The 20,598-nt window shown below is 48.8% G+C and overlaps 2 protein-coding genes across 6 annotated transcripts in view; one reads left to right on the plus strand and one right to left on the minus strand.

Annotated features, from left to right (window-relative positions):
• The window catches only part of ALDH16A1 (aldehyde dehydrogenase 16 family member A1), a 45,042-nt gene extending 37,714 nt beyond the window's left edge, over positions 1-7,328 (minus strand). Inside the window, exons 1-3 of one of the 2 annotated variants that reach the window (XM_088655959.1) lie at positions 7,137-7,328; positions 5,059-5,830; positions 1,514-1,899 (exon numbers count right to left, since the gene is read on the minus strand). In XM_088655959.1, coding sequence (XP_088512085.1) covers positions 1,514-1,899; positions 5,059-5,830; positions 7,137-7,256 — 1,278 coding nt within the window. In that variant the 5' untranslated portion in view covers positions 7,257-7,328. Of the gene's footprint in view, positions 1-1,513; positions 1,900-5,058; positions 6,031-7,136 lie in introns of those variants that run through there. The other variant, XM_035134259.3, reaches the window with a different exon arrangement.
• Positions 6,646-20,307, plus strand: PIH1D1 (PIH1 domain containing 1). Of its 4 annotated transcripts, XM_035134261.3 has the most exons (12): positions 6,646-6,852; positions 8,313-8,471; positions 10,428-10,532; positions 11,427-11,493; positions 12,254-12,439; positions 13,309-13,370; positions 14,013-14,097; positions 14,753-14,849; positions 15,732-15,782; positions 17,003-17,093; positions 17,212-17,355; positions 18,495-20,307. In XM_035134261.3, exons 3-12 carry the CDS (start codon positions 10,446-10,448, stop codon positions 18,540-18,542), a joined length of 918 nt encoding a protein of 305 aa, XP_034990152.2. In that variant the 5' UTR covers positions 6,646-6,852; positions 8,313-8,471; positions 10,428-10,445; the 3' UTR covers positions 18,543-20,307. The 4 variants fall into 4 exon arrangements, with proteins under 4 accessions (XP_034990152.2, XP_088512086.1, XP_088512087.1 ...); XM_088655960.1 differs by lacking the exon at positions 6,646-6,852 and having other exon boundaries at positions 8,374-8,559; XM_088655961.1 differs by lacking the exons at positions 6,646-6,852; positions 8,313-8,471 and adding an exon at positions 8,675-8,727.
• Positions 20,308-20,598: the final 291 nt, after the last annotated feature.

Raw genomic sequence — 20,598 nt, forward strand, 5'->3', positions numbered from 1 at the left:
AGTATCCCTCAATGTGCTACAATTCCCAGCATCCTTCAGCTACAGGATTATTGGGTGTGTACGCTTTAAATGTGCTGTGTGTATAACAGCCATTTATTTGGATGGAAACACAGCTATCAATTAGGATTAAATCTGTGATGTGGTTTTGGTTCAGAAAATGTGCAGAGAGAGAGAGAGAGAGAGAGAGAGAGAGAGAGAGAGAGAGAGAGAGAGAGAGAGAGAGAGAGAGAGAGAGGCATATTTCTGGAAAGGGATGCACAGAGAAATGTGTGTTTTTTAAAAAATGCGTACAAAATGCATGTTTTTAAAATGTGGATTTTGGGTGCGCTTCTTTTTATAAAAAACAGTCCACAGAAACCAGGAAGACGACTGAGCACACGGAAAACCGAACACAGAAGACAGATGGATAAACAGCCTGGTATTGAGGCATTTTGCAAGGGCCCTGAGACTTGCGCCATCACTGGGTCGGCCAAAGGCTTTCAGCCGATTGCATCCCAGAGCAGCCTCTCTATTGGATGAGGCAGGAGGGAGTTGCAATGTGTGCTGCTTAGAGGCAGACATAAGTCCAGGGGTGTTAACCTGAACGCTCAACTTTTTGTTGACCTAGCTAAGGATCTACAGTCTGTTCCTGCCATAGGTGGGTGAATGTAAGCATGCTCTCTCTCTCACTCGCACTTCCTATTGTGGGCTGTAGTCTGGTCATTATTTGCTTGCTGCATTTTGACAGACCCACTTGCCTCTGCACACCAGAGACAGAGACTCAACCACATTGACAAGGTCACTTCAAGAAGAACACATCAAGAGAAAGAAATAATCTACCGCCACAATGATTACATGGGTCTCTGCTTTCTTTTTTTGTTCATAGCCTCTACTTACATTTTGTTTAAACGATCAAGGGTTTTAAGGCTACAACCATTCATGGACCTGCCAATCACAATAGAGGCTGCCCCATTAAGGCCAGCGGGGCACTGCCCCACCAACCTCACTCTACCCTCTGCCAATCCCCAACTGCCTGACTTCTTACTGACAACAACCGGTCCAGAGGATGGCCTCCTCGTCCTCCTCCTTAGTCTCAGTGTTGGCCCTTGTAGAACTCAGCAGTAAGACAGGGCAAAAGCAGAATTAGTTGGCCTGCCATTGTCTCTGGCGCCACCTACTGATGGACTCCCTGCCTTCCGCCCTACCAACACAATGGGCACAACCACTGCTGACTTATCATAACCCTGAGATCACTGGTTAAGAGGCTTTTAGAATGCTTTCAGGTTTTTTCCAAAAGCCGTTTTCAGATTTTATTTTAAAAGGTTTTATTGCTGCTGTGCCTGTTGCTCGGGGCTCCTTCGGGAGGAATGGCAGGATATCCCTCAAATAAATAATAGCAATAAGATCGGATAGGCCCTAAGAAAGTTCCTAAAGAACTGGAAAAAATTGACTTAGGGTGGGGACTGGGGATGTGGACTCCTGGGTTCTCCGAAAAAGGAGCAGAGGTCCGACAGGCTACTACAGCGCAGGCAACCTTTAAGAGGAGGGGCTCTTGAACGCTGGTGTCTTTCCGAGGTCCTCCCTCAGGGTCCTTGCAGAGGTCCCTGCTCCAGCTCTCCTCCTTGACATGCCGAGGCCCATCTGCCTCCCTGCCGTCTCCCACCGCCTCTCGCTCCTTCTGGCTCTTGGCCCACATCTGCCGGATCCAGTCCATCTCGGCTGTCCACAGCCTCCGGTCCTTCTCCCGCTGGGCTTTCTCCTCCTCCCACAAGCCCTGGAACAGCTTCTCCCTCTCTCGGAAGTGCGCTCGGATGTCCCGCACGAGATCGCCGAACTTGTCGTCCCGGGGCCTCTTCCTCCTGTTGCGGAGCTGAGCCAGCTTCTCCCGGGTGCTCAGCAGGGTCCGTGGCCTGGAGAAAACTGCAGGGGGAAGGGTGGAGAGGAGTTGTTTAATTTTTGTGACATGCTTTATGTGGGGCTGCCTTGGTATCTGCTCTAGAAGTTGCAGTTAGTGCAAGAAGCGGTGGCCGGACTGCTCACAGCAGCAAGCGACCAGAAACATGTCCCTCATCTGCAGAGGATTGCTGTTGCCAATTTGCTAATGGGCCAGGTCTGAGGATGTGGTGCTGAAAGCCCTAAGGAGCTTGGACCCAAACTCAAGAAGACAGCTACCTTGAAGCTGGATAGCTCAGTTGGATAAAGCACAATGCTCACAATGCCAAGGTTGCAGGTTCAATCCCCTGTAAGGGGCAGCTGCGTATTGCTGCATTCCAGGGAATTAGACTAAATGATCCTCAGAGTCCCTTCCAACTCTTATGATTCGATATGCGATACCACATACCCTACCCAGCCCAATGCCACCACTGGGGGAAATAAAGCATCACCGATTCTATATGAAATAGCACCACCATCAGGTCAGCTGACAAAACTACACATAAACCAGCATAAAATCCAACCCATTGCTAAGAGCATGGGTAGGCAAACTAAGGCCTGGGGGTTGGATCCGGCCCAATTGCCTTCTAAATCCGGCCCGCGGAAGGTCCGGGAATCAGTGTGTTTTTACATGAGTAGAATGTGTCCTTTTATTTAAAATGCATCTCTGGGTTATTTGTGGGGCCTGCCTGGTGTTTTTAAATGAGTAGAACGTGTGCTTTTATTTAAAATGCATCTCTGGGTTATTTGTGGGGCATAGGAATTCATTTTTTTCATTTTTTCAATATATAGTCTGGCCCCCCACAAGGTCTGTGGGACAGTGGACCGGCCCCCTGCTGAAAAAGTTTGCTGACCACTGGCTAAGAGCCTCAGTGCGCTACAGGCAACTGTCGATTACTTCGGCTTGCCTGTTTACCTCTGGCAATTAAAAATAAATAAATAATTGTGTGAAGCTGAGGAGGCTTGGTTCTTTTTCTCTTCCTCTTTTCTCCAGGCCAACAGCTTGCCCACATGGGTTACATCGATTAAGTAACCTGCAAGGTTGTTTTTATGAAGAGTAGCTGTGAATGGTAGATTGGCTTCCTTACATTCTCCCAGAAAATATTAAAGAATTGGAAAACAGTCCAATCGCACCCCAAGTGGCATTATATCGATTTTTTTTTTTAAAGAGCAAGATGCAAGATGGAAAACAGTGGGGCAAGAATGAACACATAAAGACGCAGCTGGTTCATTCAACCTAAGAGGTCCCTGGGCCTCTTTGCTTCTTAGACAAGCTTTGTACGTAAAGGGACCCCTGACCATTAGGTCCAGTCGTGACCAACTCTGGGGTTGCGGCGCTCATCTCGCATTATTGGCCGAAGGAGCCGGCGTACAGCTTCCGGGTCATGTGGCCAGCATGACAAAGCCACTTCTGGCGAACCAGAGCAGCACATGGAAACACCGTTTACCTTCCCACTGTAGTGGTACCTATTTATCTACTTGCACTTTGAGGTGCTTTCAAACTGCTAGGTTGGCAGGAGCAGGGACCAAGCAATGGGAGCTCACCCCATTGCAGGGATTCGAACCGCCAACCTTCTGATTGGCAAGCCCTAGGCTCTGCGGTTTAACCCACAGTGCCACCTGCATCCCACCAAGGTTATTAGCCTGCAAAAAACAAATGTACTAGCCTTGAGGGTAGGGAGGGGACATACAGAGAACCTCACCCTCCTCCTCCGGAAGCAGACTGCATTTATATAAAGGGGCTTCCCTCTTCTGGAAGCTTGTCTTGTTCCTACACTGGGCACAGAGGATGGATGAGGTTCCATCACTTCTTCACCAACCCACTCACTTGCCCGCCTTCCTGTCCTTGTTGCCCAAGGCGAATGGGTAACGCCTTAAAATACAAGGCTCTATTTTGCATTCCAATGATATTCCACTTACTCTGATCATCCAAATATAATACAGTAGCAAAAACAGACCATGGAGTAACAAACTAATACGACGAACAGGATGCAAAATTGTGGGGTTTTGTTTGTTTGTTTTTTAAAGAGTGCTTTCAGGAAATTGGCTGGGATATTAATAGGCTGATATTTTTACATTTCCTGGTTTTTTAGCCTGGATTGGCTCCAACACACATAAATATATCAGGAAAGCTTTCAGGATTTTAAGTTCAGCATCCCTTTGGCCATCAGAGCCCAAGAGCCAGCACATGTCTAGGTTCCTATTAGGAGAAAAAAGACTAGGCAGAGACCAGTTTGAAGGAAAAGGTTATGGGCCAAGATTCCTGGGGGCACAGATTCCTCTTTATACCGAGTCTGACCCACTGGGTGTGTCTAGCTCAATACTGTCCGCACTGACTGGCAGTAGCTCTCCAGGTTATCAGGCAGAAGTCCTTCCAGCATTACCTGGAGCTGCCGGGGACCAAACCTGGGACCTTCTGCACGCAGAGCAGATGAATGACCACTTAAGGCAACTCATTGCCCATGGAAAGGAAGGAGTTTGAAAGCCAGACAGGACTCCTGGGCATTCTGGAAGGTGGTGATGCCTAGCAGTTGTCAGCAGGAAGGTGAAGGAAGGACTGCTTAAGAGCCTTAGGAAAGGGATGTAGTGCTTTTGGAAAGAGCTACCCCAGAATCCTGAGTGGCTTTACCTCAAGAAAGGTAGAGGTGGCCAAGAGTGTCAAGCCAGATAATCAGAGAACATGCATGCATAGAAGAGCCAGGACTCCTGGGCTCTATTACTGTCAGGAAGGGGTGGTGGCTGGGAACGAAGCTGCCAAGATTTCCAGGGTTCTCCAGTAAGGAAGTGGGTTTAACAGGGATGCCATGTTGGGAAAGTGGGTGCAGGAAAAGGGGGCGTGGTCAGGTTATCAGGGTTTCCTGGGCCAGGTAGAAAGAAGCCATTTATTGGGGAAACCTTGGGAGTGGAAATGTGGGAAAGGATTCCTGGCTTCAGTGTCATTAGGAACAGAGAGAGTGCAAGGCAAACATTCTGACAACCCGGGCATCGGGGCTGCAGCACCAGGGGAGGGCCGGGTAGAAAAGGGCTGAGGACTAGAACTCCTGGGTTCTCCGGAGATGCGGCACAGGATCTATATATGTGTCACATGTGACACATATATTCCTCCTCCCCGTCCCATCTAAAAACTCCACCTCTCGCTCCACTCACCTCTCCGGTTCAGCCCTGGTCTCCAAGGAGTCTCCAAGTGCGTCCGGCTCTCCCGGCGAAGGAGAGGTTCGTCCGCCCCGCCGGGGGTCTCCACGTGGGCGTCCTCCTGGCCGTAGAGGTAGGCTCCCCCTCCGCCCCTCTCTTCTCTCCCGGGACTTTTCTCCTCCTTGACGATCCCGCCTGCCACGTGGTGCTGGTGGTGGAGGGTCGGGTCCTCGGAGTGGAGCAAACCCCCGACCCCTGCTTGGGAGGAGGAGGAGGACGAGGCGGCGGCCGCTACTGCGGAGGAGGAAGGCTCGCCCTGAGGATCCACGTCGCTGCTGCCGTCGGTCACGGACACCTGGGTCCACGCGTACTCGTCCTCGTGGAGCTCGGGGTCGAGCTCGGGATCGCTCTCCTCTTTGATCACCACCTGGCACCAAGGCGCCGCGCCCCCTCCGCCCCCTCCGTTGCTGCTGCTCCCGCCGCTGCCCAGGATGGCGTCGAGTTCGTGGAAGAAGCGGCACCTCTGTCGGGCGATGCCGTCCTGCAGCTTGGCTTGCTTGTAACTCTTCTTCAGGTCTTTGCCTTTGGTCCGGCACTGGTCTTCGTCGCGGAAATAGCCTTTCTCCGCCATCCGCTCCGAGATCCACTGGTAGACGTCGGCATTCCGGTGGCAGCGGTTCAGCTGCGCCTGGATCCCTTCCTCCCCCCACAAGGCGAGGAAATCCAGCGTCTCCCGGTGGCTCCAAGTGGCTGCCCGGGTGCGGGGCACTTTGGGGCGATCCGCGCTCTTGGGGCCCAGGAAGGAAGAAGGGGAAGGCGAGGACATGCCCGGAATGGGAAAAGGGCTGGCGATTATAATAATTATTATAATAAAATAATAGCAAACATCTAATAAAAATAAATGGAATAGGGGTCCCCCCAGCTCGGTTTAATTAGGAGCCTAACCCCGGTGCACGCTGGGATACAGCCCCCTCCCTAACCCAGAAGACCGAGCGAGGCGGAGTAAGAGGGGCGGGTACCTCCGCGGTAGCACGTAACCCGAGGTGGGACTTACCACGGGCGCGCTGGCCAATGGGCGCGCAGTATGCATATGACCCTGATTCAAATCGGGTCGCTCAGCCACGCCTATTGGAAGAGACCCTCTCTTTGCCCCCGCGAAGCAGAGAACGAGGCGCTGAACCTCCCGTGGAACCGAGGAGTCCGAGCGCAGCTTCGTCTACCTCGCCTCCTTTGGGCGCTCTGCTCATTCAACGCAGCAGATCGCTGCACGGCACGGACTGCCCCCCCCCAGGACAGCTAGTCTAGCTGCAGCCCAGCAAGATAGCAAGAAAAGCATAGTTTGGTGCTTGCATATCTGCAGCAGAATCCCCCAGTCAGTTCCCGTGTTCTCTCAAGGGGCGGAGAGGATGCCCTACACGGGGTTGGAATGCAGACGTGCATTTACATTCAGACGAGACAAGAGAGAGAGAGAAAGGAGCGAAGCAAGAGCTTTGCCAGGATTCGAGCACGGGCGAGACTTTGCTTCCCATTCTAAGGGTGTTTTGTACGTTGCAGCAAAGATCGGCCGGATTCCTGCGTTCTCCAGGGTTCTCTAGCTCTGTTAGTTAAAGGCAGGGCTGCCTGACGTTGAGCACGCGCAAGTTCTTCCGCGTCCCTTTTCCTAAATGCAGACTTAAATAACAATAATAGTTGAAACGTGCCACCGTGGAGGGAAGAGGGAGACCTTTAGAGCTCGGGTGGTCAACGACACCCACGTGAGAGGCGGCGAGTCCAGCCAGCAGAGACCGCTGGCTCAGCAGAGGATCGAAGGTCAGGGTTGAAGAGCGGCGGGGAAGAGAGGGTAAAGACCAGGGCAAAGGGCGGTGGGCTCTGGGGAAGGAAGGCAGACCTTCTCCTAGACCTAGACCCTCCTGTTTGCAATCTGCTCCTGCTCCCACCTTTGCTTTTTAAGAAAAGAAATCCCACTTGGAGCCACACTTTTCTCCTCTTCCAACATCTCCCTGAATTCCTAACCCCCACTGAATCCCTCTCTCGCGCTCTCCTCTTCGGGGACCCAGGCGTCCGGGGGGCGCTTCCCAGACTGCTTCCCTTACCTGGGCTGCCCCAGTGCCCTCTGGGACAGGCCCATACTCCATGGAGCTGTAGATATCGGGCACTGAAGGGGCCCCACGCTTGCCGGCGCCTCCCGCCGCTGCTGCTGCTGAGCCAGCCATGGGCACTAATTTGGCTGCTTCCCCCTTGACAGTTGGAATAAGCACCAGCCGGGCTTAACATTCAGCCACCCGCCCCCTTTAGGGGCGGCACTTCCGGACTCCTGGCTTCCATAGAGACTGGGAGGTGGAGAGTATTGGCACCATAGAGATGGGAAGGGAAGAGGTATATTGCTATCACAGAGCTAGGGGAAAAAAAGAGAGAAAGTCTTTATAGCTTTTTTTTAGTATTCTAATAAACTTTCATGACTACAGACGAGGCTTCCTGGTTACTTTTTATTTTGTTTACAACAAAATGAAATGCATAACAAGGAAAACCCTCCAACATTGAGATTGCATCTTCTTGGTTACTTTTGGGAGCTGTTTTGTTTGCTAGTTGGGATTCTAAATATCAGCTACCCTTCGGAATCAACAGCGAAATCCAAGATTTTGGCGTGAATGGGATTGATTGGCCAGAGGCTGTTGCCTCACCCTTCTCCATCCCCCACCCCAATAGAAGAAAAATTAGAGCTCAGCCTTATAGAGCAATCCAAGGCATGCGATTAATATTACTCCCTGGTAAGTGTGTATAGGATTTAACCTTTACCTTTATCTCAACACTGCAGGTTACAGGGGAGGAGCTGAGAGATATAGAGAGGAGTTATGACAAGCCTGCAATGTATTCTAAGATTCTTACATAGGAACATATACCAAAGGCTGGCTATTCATGAAGTTGAAGAATCTGATTTGTTATATAAATGGTGTTTTATATTAAAATGCTTGCATTGCCCCCCCTCCCATTATTTCACCCAAACGTTAGAAGCCTATTTTGACATTCAACAGCATTTAAGGAAATAAAACCCCTTTCCCCCCAGTAGTAGCATTAAAACAAAACAAATTAAACGCAACAACAAATTGCTGCTCTTCCATGACACCAAAAGCTCACTCTTGTCTAATAGCGCGCCCAGCCCCGCTTTAATCCAAAAGAAAACCCCGAATCTAACCGGATGTTTGAGATAGTCTAACATTTGTCTGCCCTCGCGTCCTTAACTCTATGGAGTTCCTGCATCCTCAATACAGAGCGCAGAGATAAGAAGCCTCTGAGAAAGAGGCAAAGAGAACTCGACTTCCGGTCCCGCTTCTCCGCAAAAGCGAACCTGCTGGCATCCGCGCGTGTCGTCGCTTCCTTCGCCGCGGAATCGACGAGAGACAGATATATAAACTATATTCGATACCAAGGTAAACATGGACCTGGAAGCTATGATTTTTAAAAATGATTATATTTATGGCTCATGTGCATGGGACGCGGAAAGGGGAGCAGAGAGAGGCAAGTATCCCCCCGCCGCACTTCCAGTCTTTTGCTGTAACCATAAGGCACTATTTCCTCCCGTCCTTTTCTCGGTAGTCAGTACAGCTAAGGCCGGGAGTCGCTGCCATAGCAACAACGGAAGTTTGATCCATTGATTAGAAAAGAAGTTCGATTTGGCAGAGGCAGGTGCGGGATCTTGATTCCTAGAAGGGGAGATTTAAAAGCCCCCCCCCCTTTTTTCTCTTTTTCTTTTTGGAGACAGCAAAGCGTGAAGCTGAGATATCACGAGCTTGGATTCAAACCCAGCTTCAGCCAAGTAGCCTTGGTAGCCCTACTTCACAGGGTTGTCTTCTTGAGGATGAAGTGAAGAGTTGAGAAAGCGTCGTCTCCTTGCGCTGGCCTCCTTGGAGGGAGGGGTGTAGCAGCAAGTCTTGAGTGCGGGGAGCAGTGAGTTGGGACCCTTGGGGGCTTGATTTTGGTTTAGGCGCCGCAGGCATCCCCAAACTGCGGCCCTCCAGATGTTTTGGCCTACAACTCCCATAATCCCTAGCTAACAGGACCAGTGGTCAGGGAAGATGGGAATTGTAGTCCAAAACATCTGGAGGGCCGAAGTTTGGGGATGCCTGGTAGGGTGTGTGTTAAAGTTAAATCTTAAAAGTTAAGCCTTTCCGCAGAGAATATTTTATTGAATTATATGCCTGCAGTATGGAAATTATAAACGGGACAACGGAAAAGGTTTTTCCGTGCCCTAATAGTGGCCAAGAGATTGATATTGAGGAGTTGGCTATCTGCTTTCTGCCGTGTGAAATATGTGAAAGGTTCAAAAACAATCAAAAGGAAAAGGGAATATATACTGTATATAGAAGTATACCCCATAATCAAGATATTTAAAGGGCAATATCGAAAAGGCTGGAAGTCAACGCAGGGTGGTGGGTGGGAAGGGGGATTTGTATTCTGATTATTCTTTCCTGTTTGCGTGTATTCATGTTTGTTTGTATTTACCGGTATTTCTTTTCCATTTTTTGTATTATATTGCATTTGAAAAATGAACTAAAAATAATTTTTAAAAAATTAAAAAGATATTGAGGAGTGGGGGAGGGAAATAAAATATATGATACCCTTCAATCAATGGACTGATGATATGATATTGTCAGGGAGTTGTTACGGCTACTCCTGGGTAAAAACGCTCCAGTCCGTTGTGTCTTTCAAGGTTTTATTGTGCATACTATTTACGTTGCAGAAAACATGACAGCCTAGTCACTCTCAGAACCCGGCAATGGCGCCTGTCGGCTTCGGGGCCAGCATAATAACTGGGGCACCCCAAAACGCCACCCCTTCGCCCTGCGTTTGGGCACCGGAAGGAGCGGTGTCCCTTCTTCCTCTCAGATATGTCGCTGAGCCCTTCTTCCACTGTCTGTTCTCCAGAGCGTTGCCAGGGCTCTGATGCCTCGCTGAGGCCTCCCCCTTCCATTCTGCTTTCCCCTGACCCGCTGCTAGCGCTGTCGCTGGGCGAAGTGCTGGTCAGGATGATGGGAGGAGGCTCCCTGTAGGGAGTCCCCCCTGACAGATACCACTGGCAGTTTATGAACGAAACTGCTTACAAGTGCAGACTCTGTATGGATACACATGACAACATTTGGAATGAGTTTATACAAAATGTAGTAAGCTATTAGCATTTACATAAGCATCAGGACAATAACACTATACCAATTTATACAAGAATGTATGGGAATATCGTATATTACTTTTGGGGGGTATATTTTCGTTTTCTTATATATCTTTGTTGTTGTTTTTCTCCCTCTCACTTTTCCTTCTTTTCCCCCTGTATCACTTTATTTCTTTTAACTAAAATCACCTGTATAAAATATAAATATTAACCTCTGCAGGTTCCAACTAGCACTACCATGGCATCTGTAGCCGACACATCCCTGTTATCAGCCGAGCTGCAGGAGGAGGAGGAAGAGGAGGAGTTCCGACGTCTTCTACTCCAGGTCTGCAAGAAGGCCTGGGGGAGGGGAGGAAAAATTGGGGAGCGCAGACCATGTGTAGCTGGATGTGTCTTTTCAAGGCCTCACCTGCACTATGCATTTAAGGCTTTTTCATACCACATTAAACAGCCATGGTCCACCCCCCACCCCCAAGAATCCTGGGAAGTATAGTCTGTTAAGGCAGTGTTTCTCAACCAGTGTGCCTCCAGATGTTTTGGGACTACAACTCCCATCATTCCTGACCACTGGTCTTGCTAGCTAGGGATGATGGGAGTTGTAGTCCCAAAACATCTGGAGGCACACTGGTTGAGAAACACTGTGTTAAGGTTACTGAGAGATGTTAGGCGACCTCTGTTCCCCTCATTGAGCTACAATTCTCAGATAATTTAATAGCCAGCTCTTATTTCCAGGGAACTCAGAATGGTAGCTTTGTAACAACTATCAGCATCCCTTAACAAACTATAGTTCCCAGGATTGTTTGGGGGAAGCCGTGACTGTTTAAAGTAGTATAATACTGCTTCAAATTTATAATGGAGTTCAATGAAGCTGACCTGAGAAACACAAAGTGAGAAGACCTCTTGGGTTGAATGTTGCTGAAAGTCACATGAAGGGTTGGGGTCAGAGAAGGAAATGGGGCTCTTGTAATGTCTAATTCCAGATGTAAGAGGCTGCAGCCTTTCATCGCAGAAAGAAATGGGATCTGTTTAAGTAATAATAATAATTAATAATAATAATAATTTATTTGTACCCCGCCCATCTGGCTGGGTTTCCCCAGCCACTCTGGGCGGCTCCCAACAGAATACCCGGTATTAAAAGCACAATGAAACATCAAACATTAAAAACTTCTCTAAAGTCTGAGTTGTATAGCTATGTCATAAATTTATCTCTGCCTCTTAGGCAACCCAGAAAATCCAGAGCTCCGTGCCCTCTCCGGCAGAATCCAAGCCTATCCGTCCGCTCCCAGGTAAAGAACAAAAGGGATTGTGAAGGTTTCTAAATGAACTTTTTTTCTAAACTGGGTGTATGCTTGGGCAGTCAAATGGCAAATGCATTTCATTGCAAACAAGGGCAAAGTGATGCACGGCTGGGGTGCAAAAGAAAGAATAATCTAGATTTCATATATAAGCCCATGGGGTGACTAACCAGGACGAGATGTTGGGGTCCTAGTTGGTAGCTCGATGGAGAAGCTGACCCATTGTGCAACAGCTGTAAAAAAAGGCAAATGCCACACTAGGGATCATTAGGAAAGGAATTGAAAATAAAACTCTCAATATCATAATGCCGTTATACAAATCTGTGGTGTGACCACACTTGGACTACTATGTACATATGTGCTATGTATCTGGCCAACTCGTCTCAAAAAGAGTCTTTTGGGAAAAGTTCAGAAAAGGCCATCAAAATTATCAAAGGGGTAGACCAACTCCCTTTTAAGGAAAGGGTGCGCCATTTGGGGCTTTCTAGTTTAGAGAGAAAGGGTGAGAAAGCAGGGAGATGGTAGAGGTGTATAAAACTATATATGATGTGGAGAGAGTAGAGGGAGAAGCTTTTCTCCCTGTCTCATATGACCAGAAAAGCAGAGATACCGGGATTACAGGTGAGTGGGGTGGATGTTAGAGGTGGAACGGGGAAACAAAGTAAAAGTGGTCCATGCCCAGCAAAAGCAGATTCCTTAGTTGCTTAGAGAAACCTGCAAATCTATGACTTGCTTCTCTCATCCTCCCTAGGGTTCTGCCTGAAAACCCGCACAAGTTCTGGCGAGAAGGTCTTCGTGAACATCTGCCGGTCTCCCCACATCCCCCCACCTCCTGACCTGACCAACGAAGAGCTTGCCTGCCTCATTGAGTCGGAGAACGTCTCCACCTTCCGGATCCCCATGAGCTTGGGAGAGGCCCACGTGGAAGTGGACAAGAGTGAGCATCTGCTTCATTGATGCTGAGAGAACGGGCTAGGCGTGAAATGAGTTGCTGAAACTTAGGGAAAACCAAGGCTGGAGCACCTACTTCAATGGAGCCAGCCAGGTCTTGGTGGACTTTTCGTTTTGTGTGATCTAGGCAGGCTGAAGAGCTGTAGTTCCATTCCTGCAGCACAGTGGAGACTGGGCTGAGAATTCCCTCTGCCTGAGAGAGCAGTCCGAGTGGCACAAGGAGTAAGGAACTTGGTCACCTAAATCCCTGGTTCAATCGCTCTCATCATTTGAGGGATATTCCTATTATTATTAATAATAATAATTTAAAATTTATACACTGCCCTATACCCACAGATCTCAGGGCAGTTCATAGGATAAAATCACAATATAAAGACACAAAATACATAATCAAAATAAAAACATACACCTGAGTCACACACACCCCCAACCCCCACATTTTAAATGGGCATCAGATGACGATCGACCAAAGGCCTCGTTAAAGAGGAACGTTTTTGCCTAGGAATCACTTGGCATCCTAAACACACTTGCTCACTTTTTATTTTTACACGGCCAGTCCATTTATTTGCGTAGCTCACAGAAATAGAAATCTGCAGGGAAAGTGCAAATGTTTTTAAGAAAGCATTGATTTGTACCCATGCTGGCCGAAGAGAGAGAGAGAAACACACCTGATCTTTTTGTTTTTCCTCGTGGGGGTGTCTCTGCATAAGAGCGTCTCCCAAGTGAGGTGGTCCAGTGTGGACTCAGCCCTTGAAGGACCACTGTGAAACCAAGGCTCCTCCTCCTGCCTTGTAGGCTTTAGGAACAGCCCCCTCTTCTGTAGAAGCGACTTGACCCTTCTTTCTTCATTCCCAGGTGGCAATGCTTGCACTGTGTATGACGTCTCCATCAGCACCACCTTTTACAACAAGATGGAGGTGAGTTGCCTTTTTGAAAGGGAGGCCTTGCGTCCCAAACGGGGCAAAACTCCTGTGTCCATGGCAGGCAGGAGCCTCTCTTTCCCCAAACCACCTGGATGCTGTTTGCTGCGCCAGGGTGGGGGGATGATGTTGGGAGACAGGGGCATAAGGTTACCAGGTGTCCCCATTTCCCGGGGACAGTCCCCGGATTTACAAATCGGTCCCCATACAAAATCCTTTGAAGTTCCCCAGATTCATTGAAAAAAATCTGGTAACCTTACTCCAACACCTGTGCAAGGTAGGCAGGTGAGCCTCTTTAGCGTATCTTTTGCTGCTTATGCCATGAATGGATGCATCCCATCCTCCGCACCATCTCCCCAAATCGACATGTGTCTGAATATCAGTTTCCAGGAATCACAAGTGGTGAGCGCTGTCATACTTGGGCCTTGCTTGAGGGCTTTGCATAGCTGTCGTGAGCTGGACTAGGTGGGCTTGTGGCCCAATTCAGCTGGACTCTTCTTATTTTCATAATCCCGAAGGGTTTGGGACTTTCTACGTACACATGCATGCAGTTGGGTGGCAGCTACTTCATTGCGGAGTAGAAGGGAACCTAACCTTCTCCCCACCCCCCATCTCTCTGTTTTCTCTCGCTGCCTCAAGAACAACCACTTCCTCAAAGAGTTCTTCATTACGATCGCCATGGAAGGATTGTCGGAGAAATACAAGGTGGATGTCAGCAACCAAGGTATGGGTGTTGCTGCCGGGAGGCAACAGGCCCCGCTTGGGGCCCATCCTGAGGTAACATTTCCCCTCCTTGTGGGGGGACATACCCTTACCTTCCAAGTCCCGGACTGCAGAATCCGGGACCGGCAGCCGTGTGACACCGGAAGTTGCGTCAACGTAACTTCTGGTGTCGCTTTGCCCTTCTATGGACACCAAAAATGGCCACCGCTGGCTTCAAAAGTAGCTTCTACGCATGACCGGAAGTGCGTCGACGCAACTTCCGGTGTCGCCCCGCCCATCTATGGGCACCAAAAATGGCCGCCGCCGACACCAGAAGTCGTGTCTACGCACTTCTGGTCATGCGTAGATGCGACTTTTGAAGCCGGCGGCCGCCAATTTTTGTGCCCATAGAAGGGCAATTCAGGGGAAAAAATGGCCGGCAGGAGAAAATAACGGAGAAAAACGGGAGACGAAGTGATACGGGGGACCACCGGGAAAAGGTAAGTAAAAACGGGGGTTTCCCGGGGAAAACGGGGTACTTGGCAGCTATGCATACCCTTGAAAGAAAAGCGACCTTGGTTCGGTTCTGGGTGCTTCCATCCCTTTGGGGCTGGGCCAGAGCCAGAGCCTTTTGGCCCTGCAGCCAAGCTAACAAGGCTGCTTCCGCCCCTTTCCAGAATGGCGGATTCTGAAGAACAGGAAGTTTATGGGCTCCATAGCCGAGCAGACCATCCGCACCAAATCCAAGCCTTTCATCCAAGAGATGGATAGCAGGTACGTTGGAGAAATTCCACAACTTAGGGGAATGCCACACAGAAGGTCCTCTACCGGGAGCCCTCCCACCCGGACCTCTGAGAGTGGTGGGACTCCCAAGAGGGCTCCCCCTCTGCTCATCTTAACCCCCAAAAGGGTGATGCTAAATTGGGGTGATACATGTCATGCATCTGGTGAAATGGGCTCTAGTGCACAAAACAATGCCCTGCAAAATTAGTTAAATTTTCAGGGGCCCTGAGGCACTTCGTTTTTCTGCAACAGACTAGAATTGGAGTAAGCTTATCTCCGCCTCCTCTTCTTCTGAGCATAAGAATCACCGGCTGCCATTGGGCCATCTGGATGAATTAGGAGAGTCTTCCCTAATCTGGTGCGCTCTGGATCAGGCATCCCCAAACTTCGGCCCTCCAGATGTTTTGGACTACAATTCCCATCATCCCCGACCACTGGTCCTGTTAGCTAGGGATCATGGGAGTTGTAGGCCAAAACATCTGGAGGGCCGCAGTTTGGGGGTGCCTGCTCTAGATGCTGTTACACTACAGTTCCCATCATCCTTAACTATTGGCCATGTTGGCTGGGGTTGATGGGAGCTGGAGTCCAAGTTGAGGGTAGTGGAGTTAGGTGAGATCTTTCCAGTGGGAAATGTTAGCATGGGAGGGGCTTGTAACACATGAGGGGCGGCAGAGGGAGAATTATGTCGTTTCAATTGTTAGCATTCTACGGTATAGAGATGCATCTTGTCAGTTGACGCAGAAACCAATCTCTGAGGCCTTTTAGAAACCAATCTCTGAGGCCCAGACTTGAATGGGGACTTGGTACAACTGCAGTAGTCGGATCAATACTTCCTTCTTCATTTTTACAAGGCGCTTGTGTCTCTTTCTGCAGCCAAGTCAAGGAGGAAAGCAGGAACCTTTTGCAGCCACCTGCGTCACAGAGGTACGGTGTGGTTGGGGTGGGAGGGACTGTGCAATGAGGATGGGGGTCAGGGTAATGGAGGAATGGAATGACCCGTGATCTCAAACATGGTCTGCTATGATAGGTTGGGCAGGTGCAATGCATTGCTCGTGGGGCAGTCCTCTGAAGACTGGCCAGAAACTGCCACTAGTACAAGCCCAAGAAACCGCTCTAGACTGCTCTGTTGTACCAGGCATCTAAGAGCAACCAGGAGTGATGTCTTGAGTACACTACCTGGGTGTCGAATTGGGTCTGCAGGCACACACAGAGAGGCATTCTGAATAGCTGCCCTTAAGCGTTGGGGTTTTCTTCCCTTGGAGACTTGGCAAAGCCCTAGCCTTTGCATCTCCCAGAAGTACAATGAAGCAAGCTTATTTAAACTGGCCCATAGTGGCCAGAATAGGACTCTGTCGTCAGCCACCCATAGTGCAGGTTGTGTGTCTAATGAATTAAATATAGTTCAGTTAGATCGGGCAGGACATTGTGTGTCAGAAGCCCACAGTTGCATTTCTGACTTGGCCCCTTAATCTGCTAACATGTTGCCTATCCCTGTTTTGGTGAGTTGGCAAAACAGTGGTATCTCAAGTTAAGAGGTCCATTCTTTTTTAAAAAATATTTTTATTAAAGAAAAATATTTTTTAAACAATACAAATTGCCAATACATAGCTAATTACAATCCCCCTTTTTTCCCTCCCATCCCTCCCTCTCCCACCCTCTAAGGCAGGCATCCCCAAACTTCGGCCCTCCAGATGTTTTGGACTACAATTCCCATCTTCCCCAACCACTGGTCCTGTTAGCTAGGGATCATGGAAGTTGTAGGCCAAAACATCTGGAGGGCCGCAGTTTGGGGGTGCCTGATCTAAGGACTCCCCTCAGCTCCCCTCTCTGGTTTGTTTGTACATATTGTTTTCTGCATGTTATAAAATTGTACATATCATTGCTTTCTGGAGGTCCGTTCTTAACCTGAAACTGTTCTTAACCTGAGGCACCACTTTAGCTAATGGGGCCTCCCGCTGCCACAGCGCCATTTCTGTTCTCATCCTGAAGCAAAGTTCTTAACCCGAGGTACTATTTCTGGGTTAGCAGAGTCTGTAACCTGAAGCGTCTGTACAACCAAGGTACCACTGTATGTGATTCCAACTGAGTGTTTTTTATCATGACACCTCCCCCCCCGGCTGAGTCTGTTGTGCTTCATTCCGTAGCTTGGCCGCAGTTCCCGAATTCACCATAGTTGCTGAGCCATCTATCAGCCACGCTGACCGCCTGGTCGTGAAAATCAGCCTCCCTAAAATGGTAATTTGGCATGCAGTTTGAAGGGTGGTGTCTTGGGTGCTCTGGTCCCCAAGCAGGGGAAATAGCAAAAGAATTGTATTTTTTTTCCAGTGTTTCTTTGTTCTCCCACCCTAATCAGGCCTCAGTAAGATCTCTCGAGCTGGACCTGGGAGAGGACCGCATTGTGTTACAGGGACACCCCCAGCTCTACCATTTGGACATCTTCATCCCCTACAGCATTGTTCCCGAGGAGAGTAGGGCCCAGTTCCACAAGGGAACCAAGGTGAGTAGGATGAGAGGGAGAGGGAGACTTGCAGAAATCTTCTCCCTCCTTCCGAACCACACCTGCCACCGTTTTTTAACAGAGGGTAAAATCTTTAGCTCTTAAGAAGCTTCCGCTTCCTTTGTAAATGTGTGCCTTTGAAGGAAAGGTCTAAGTTGTTAGTGCCTTTGACAATGTGATGAGGTTCTACAGGCTGGTATCAGATGAACTGGCATCACCTTTGTCAACAGTAGACTGATAACATAAGAAAGCGGTCGCTCTGGTTTAAAGGGAGCCTTCTTTTGGCTACATCCCAGGCCGCTTAGCCCGTTCTCTCTTAGTACATGACACAGTAGCCTCTGAGGCTGATTTCCAAGGACACAAGAACCCAGCCCAAGTGCATTGCAGCCTTTGCTATAAAAAAATTCCAAAAGTGGAGTCAAATTTGTTCTTTTGACCATCATGAGAACCACTTTGAATAAAGGAGGAACAACGCTTTGGAAAGGAAGAAGTGATACAGGTGTAGGTGTTTGTGATGGACGCTAGAACACCATACTCCTTGCCAGGCAATAATAATAATAATAATAATAATAATAATAATAATAATAATAATAATAAATAAATAAATAAATAAAATAAATTATATACTAATGGGGGATGTGTGTATGGAGATTACCCAAGGTAGGCAAGTTTGCATGCCCCAAACATTTCCTTTAGGGCTTCCCCAGTTGAAGGGGACGTATGATGACATACAGGGTTGCAAAGCTGGCCTTTCCAGCACCCCTACTATATTCGGGGGCCCTGTGGCCTTGAACATGTGATTTGGCTTCCTTTCTTCAGCCATTTGCAGCTATGGTCCCCCAGCCTGATAATCCAGCCAGTGGCTTCTCGATTTTCAAATAATAATTAAAAAATTATTCACCTTCAGTCATTCCAAATTCTGTGATCTGCGTAAGTCATGCCAAGCCACGTTCCCTTAAACCGCAAATGGCCGGTGAGCCAGCAGCTTCTTCTTTGCTTGGCATTGTGTGATCCAACTCAATTTAGCTTCTGCACCATTTACTGTAAAAAAAACCCCACCCCTGCCCAGCTTCAATGCAGCAGCAAGGGGGCGCTCTAGCCTCTGAAACGACCCATTTCTCTCTCTCCTCCTTTTCCAGGTCCTGACTTTACTGATGCCCATCCAGCGCCCCTTACTGTTGCCGTGAGCTCGGAGGAGGAAAAGCCACCCTGGAGGCGGGTCCCCTTCTTTGAGATACCAGCCGGTGGAGGAAACAGCAGGGTGAAGAATGGAGATGCCGGGCAAGGGGCGGGACTTCCTGTCGAAGGAAGGGGGCTAGGTTTTGGTCAGGGGTGGCAACCTCCACAATGCAGAATCTCTACCTAAATACGCACGCACACAGCGGAAGAGAGAGAGAGAGAGAGAGAGAGAGAGTGTTGTACATGTTGGATGGGACCCAGGACTTGCCTTCATCTCTCCTCCTACGATTTGTCTTCTCAAACTTCCCTTCCACCCGCAACAGCTGCTGTTCTTTGTGGCTTTTTTATTACCTCCTCTTTCTTGGTCTGCGCATGCAACCAGCCTGTCTCCCTTCACGCCTGCAGTCAGTTCAGCTCCGCTCTCTCTGTGTGTTTTGAATCGAGACGGGCTCTGGGCCTGCAAACCTGCCCCCTTGACCCTGTTAGCAAAAAATGGAGGACCTGGTCTGAGTCAAAACATGCTGGGGTGAGAAAGGAGGCAAGAGGGGTGGGTTATGCGTACACTTCGGGCTGCAGGTGGGGGGGCACTTTTTAATGCTTACAAAACAACACCTACCACATCAGGAAAGTGGGTAGGTCAATATTTCTCTTCCTGCTGTGTTACGTTTGCACACGAGAATGCCAAAGGACCACTCAGAAATGGAATCCCCCACCTGCCGTCTGATATGGTGCAGTCCGGTCTACCCTCTGCCACTGCATTCTTAAGGCCTCCTTGCCACTCCTTGCCCAACTATAACTAGTGATGGTTTGTTTTTCCTCATGGGTGCAGACTTCTCTCAGTCTTTTTAATGAGGAGCCCAGGGTGCAAGTGGATTTATCTTACTCCGCCCTTGTTCTGAGCTGTGAGGGTTTTTGAAAGCATCCTTGGAGAGATCAAGGCAGCCTTCTTGGGAGAGAAGTGGTGCTGTATTGGAGGCCCAGCTTCTAACCAAGGCAATCTACTCTAAAGGTCATAACCCAGCTACCCTCATAGTTCTATGCATGGTTCCGCCTTTTCCATGGATCCTGCAGTAGCACCCTTTATCTAATTCTGCTTCCTCCTCCTCAGAAGGGTGACCCACAAATTTATTTTCCAGAGTTGGTATGTTATGTCCAAAGTTCTTTGCGGCATCTCTTCATCGTCACAACAACTCCCAACGCATCTCTTCACAACAACTCCCAGTGCAGTTGTGAAAACCTCATTCTCAGGCATCTTCTGTTCAAACCATGTTCAAGTTTCCTGTGGGGGAAATGCCAAGGTTTCTAGCTCTGAGTTGAAAAGAGAAGTCTGAAATAAGCCATGTAGCTGAAGTGTGTTAGCATATAGTCTCTTCTGAGAACGTTGGGCTAAATCTTCTCTTTGGTAAGAAGATGAAGGATTCCTTATGATGCTGTTTTTTAATTCTTGCCCATCTCTGCAACCTCCCAACATTTTGGTGTGTATTTTTTTAAGCTTAAATCTCCGTAGGTTTTTGAAGCAAGTAACTGTGAGCCAACATAACACAGGTTTTTGGGTCAGATGTTGGCAATGCTTCCTTTGCACGCTACCTGCCTGCCTTTTCAGTGGAAGGTAGGATGGCGTTGAAGCGGGGAGAGGCCCCTGCGTCCCCATACTTATGGAGACAAGGGAGGGTGGTGCATCTTCTGTAGCGGGAGAGGAGCAGGAGCTGAGCTATTTGTATCCTGGATTGGTTTGGTTTGGCATCCATTAAAACATTTCTGGGTTTGTTTTTACATGTGGACTTGTGTGTATATGTGTATGCGTGTAATATTAATGTACTGTACTTCAAAAGTGCAAACAAACAGAAAACATAAATAGAAAACACAAAATAGAGAGCGGATCTTGTAGAAAAATAAAAGAAGCATGACACATCAGGAAAGCCAAATTCTGTGATTTGGTGGGGGAAGAGAGTTTAAAATGTTCCAGGTCTTCTTTACCCTTTAGAAACGCCCTAGTTTGTGAGCTACTTTCTCGGCAATGTCCAGAGTCCCCATATCTTTGCACCACAATGTGTAGGCTAACTC

Source organism: Zootoca vivipara, chromosome 12, assembly GCF_965207765.1.
Source record: "Zootoca vivipara chromosome 12, rZooViv2.hap1.1, whole genome shotgun sequence".
NCBI classification, from domain to species: Eukaryota; Metazoa; Chordata; class Lepidosauria; order Squamata; family Lacertidae; genus Zootoca; species Zootoca vivipara.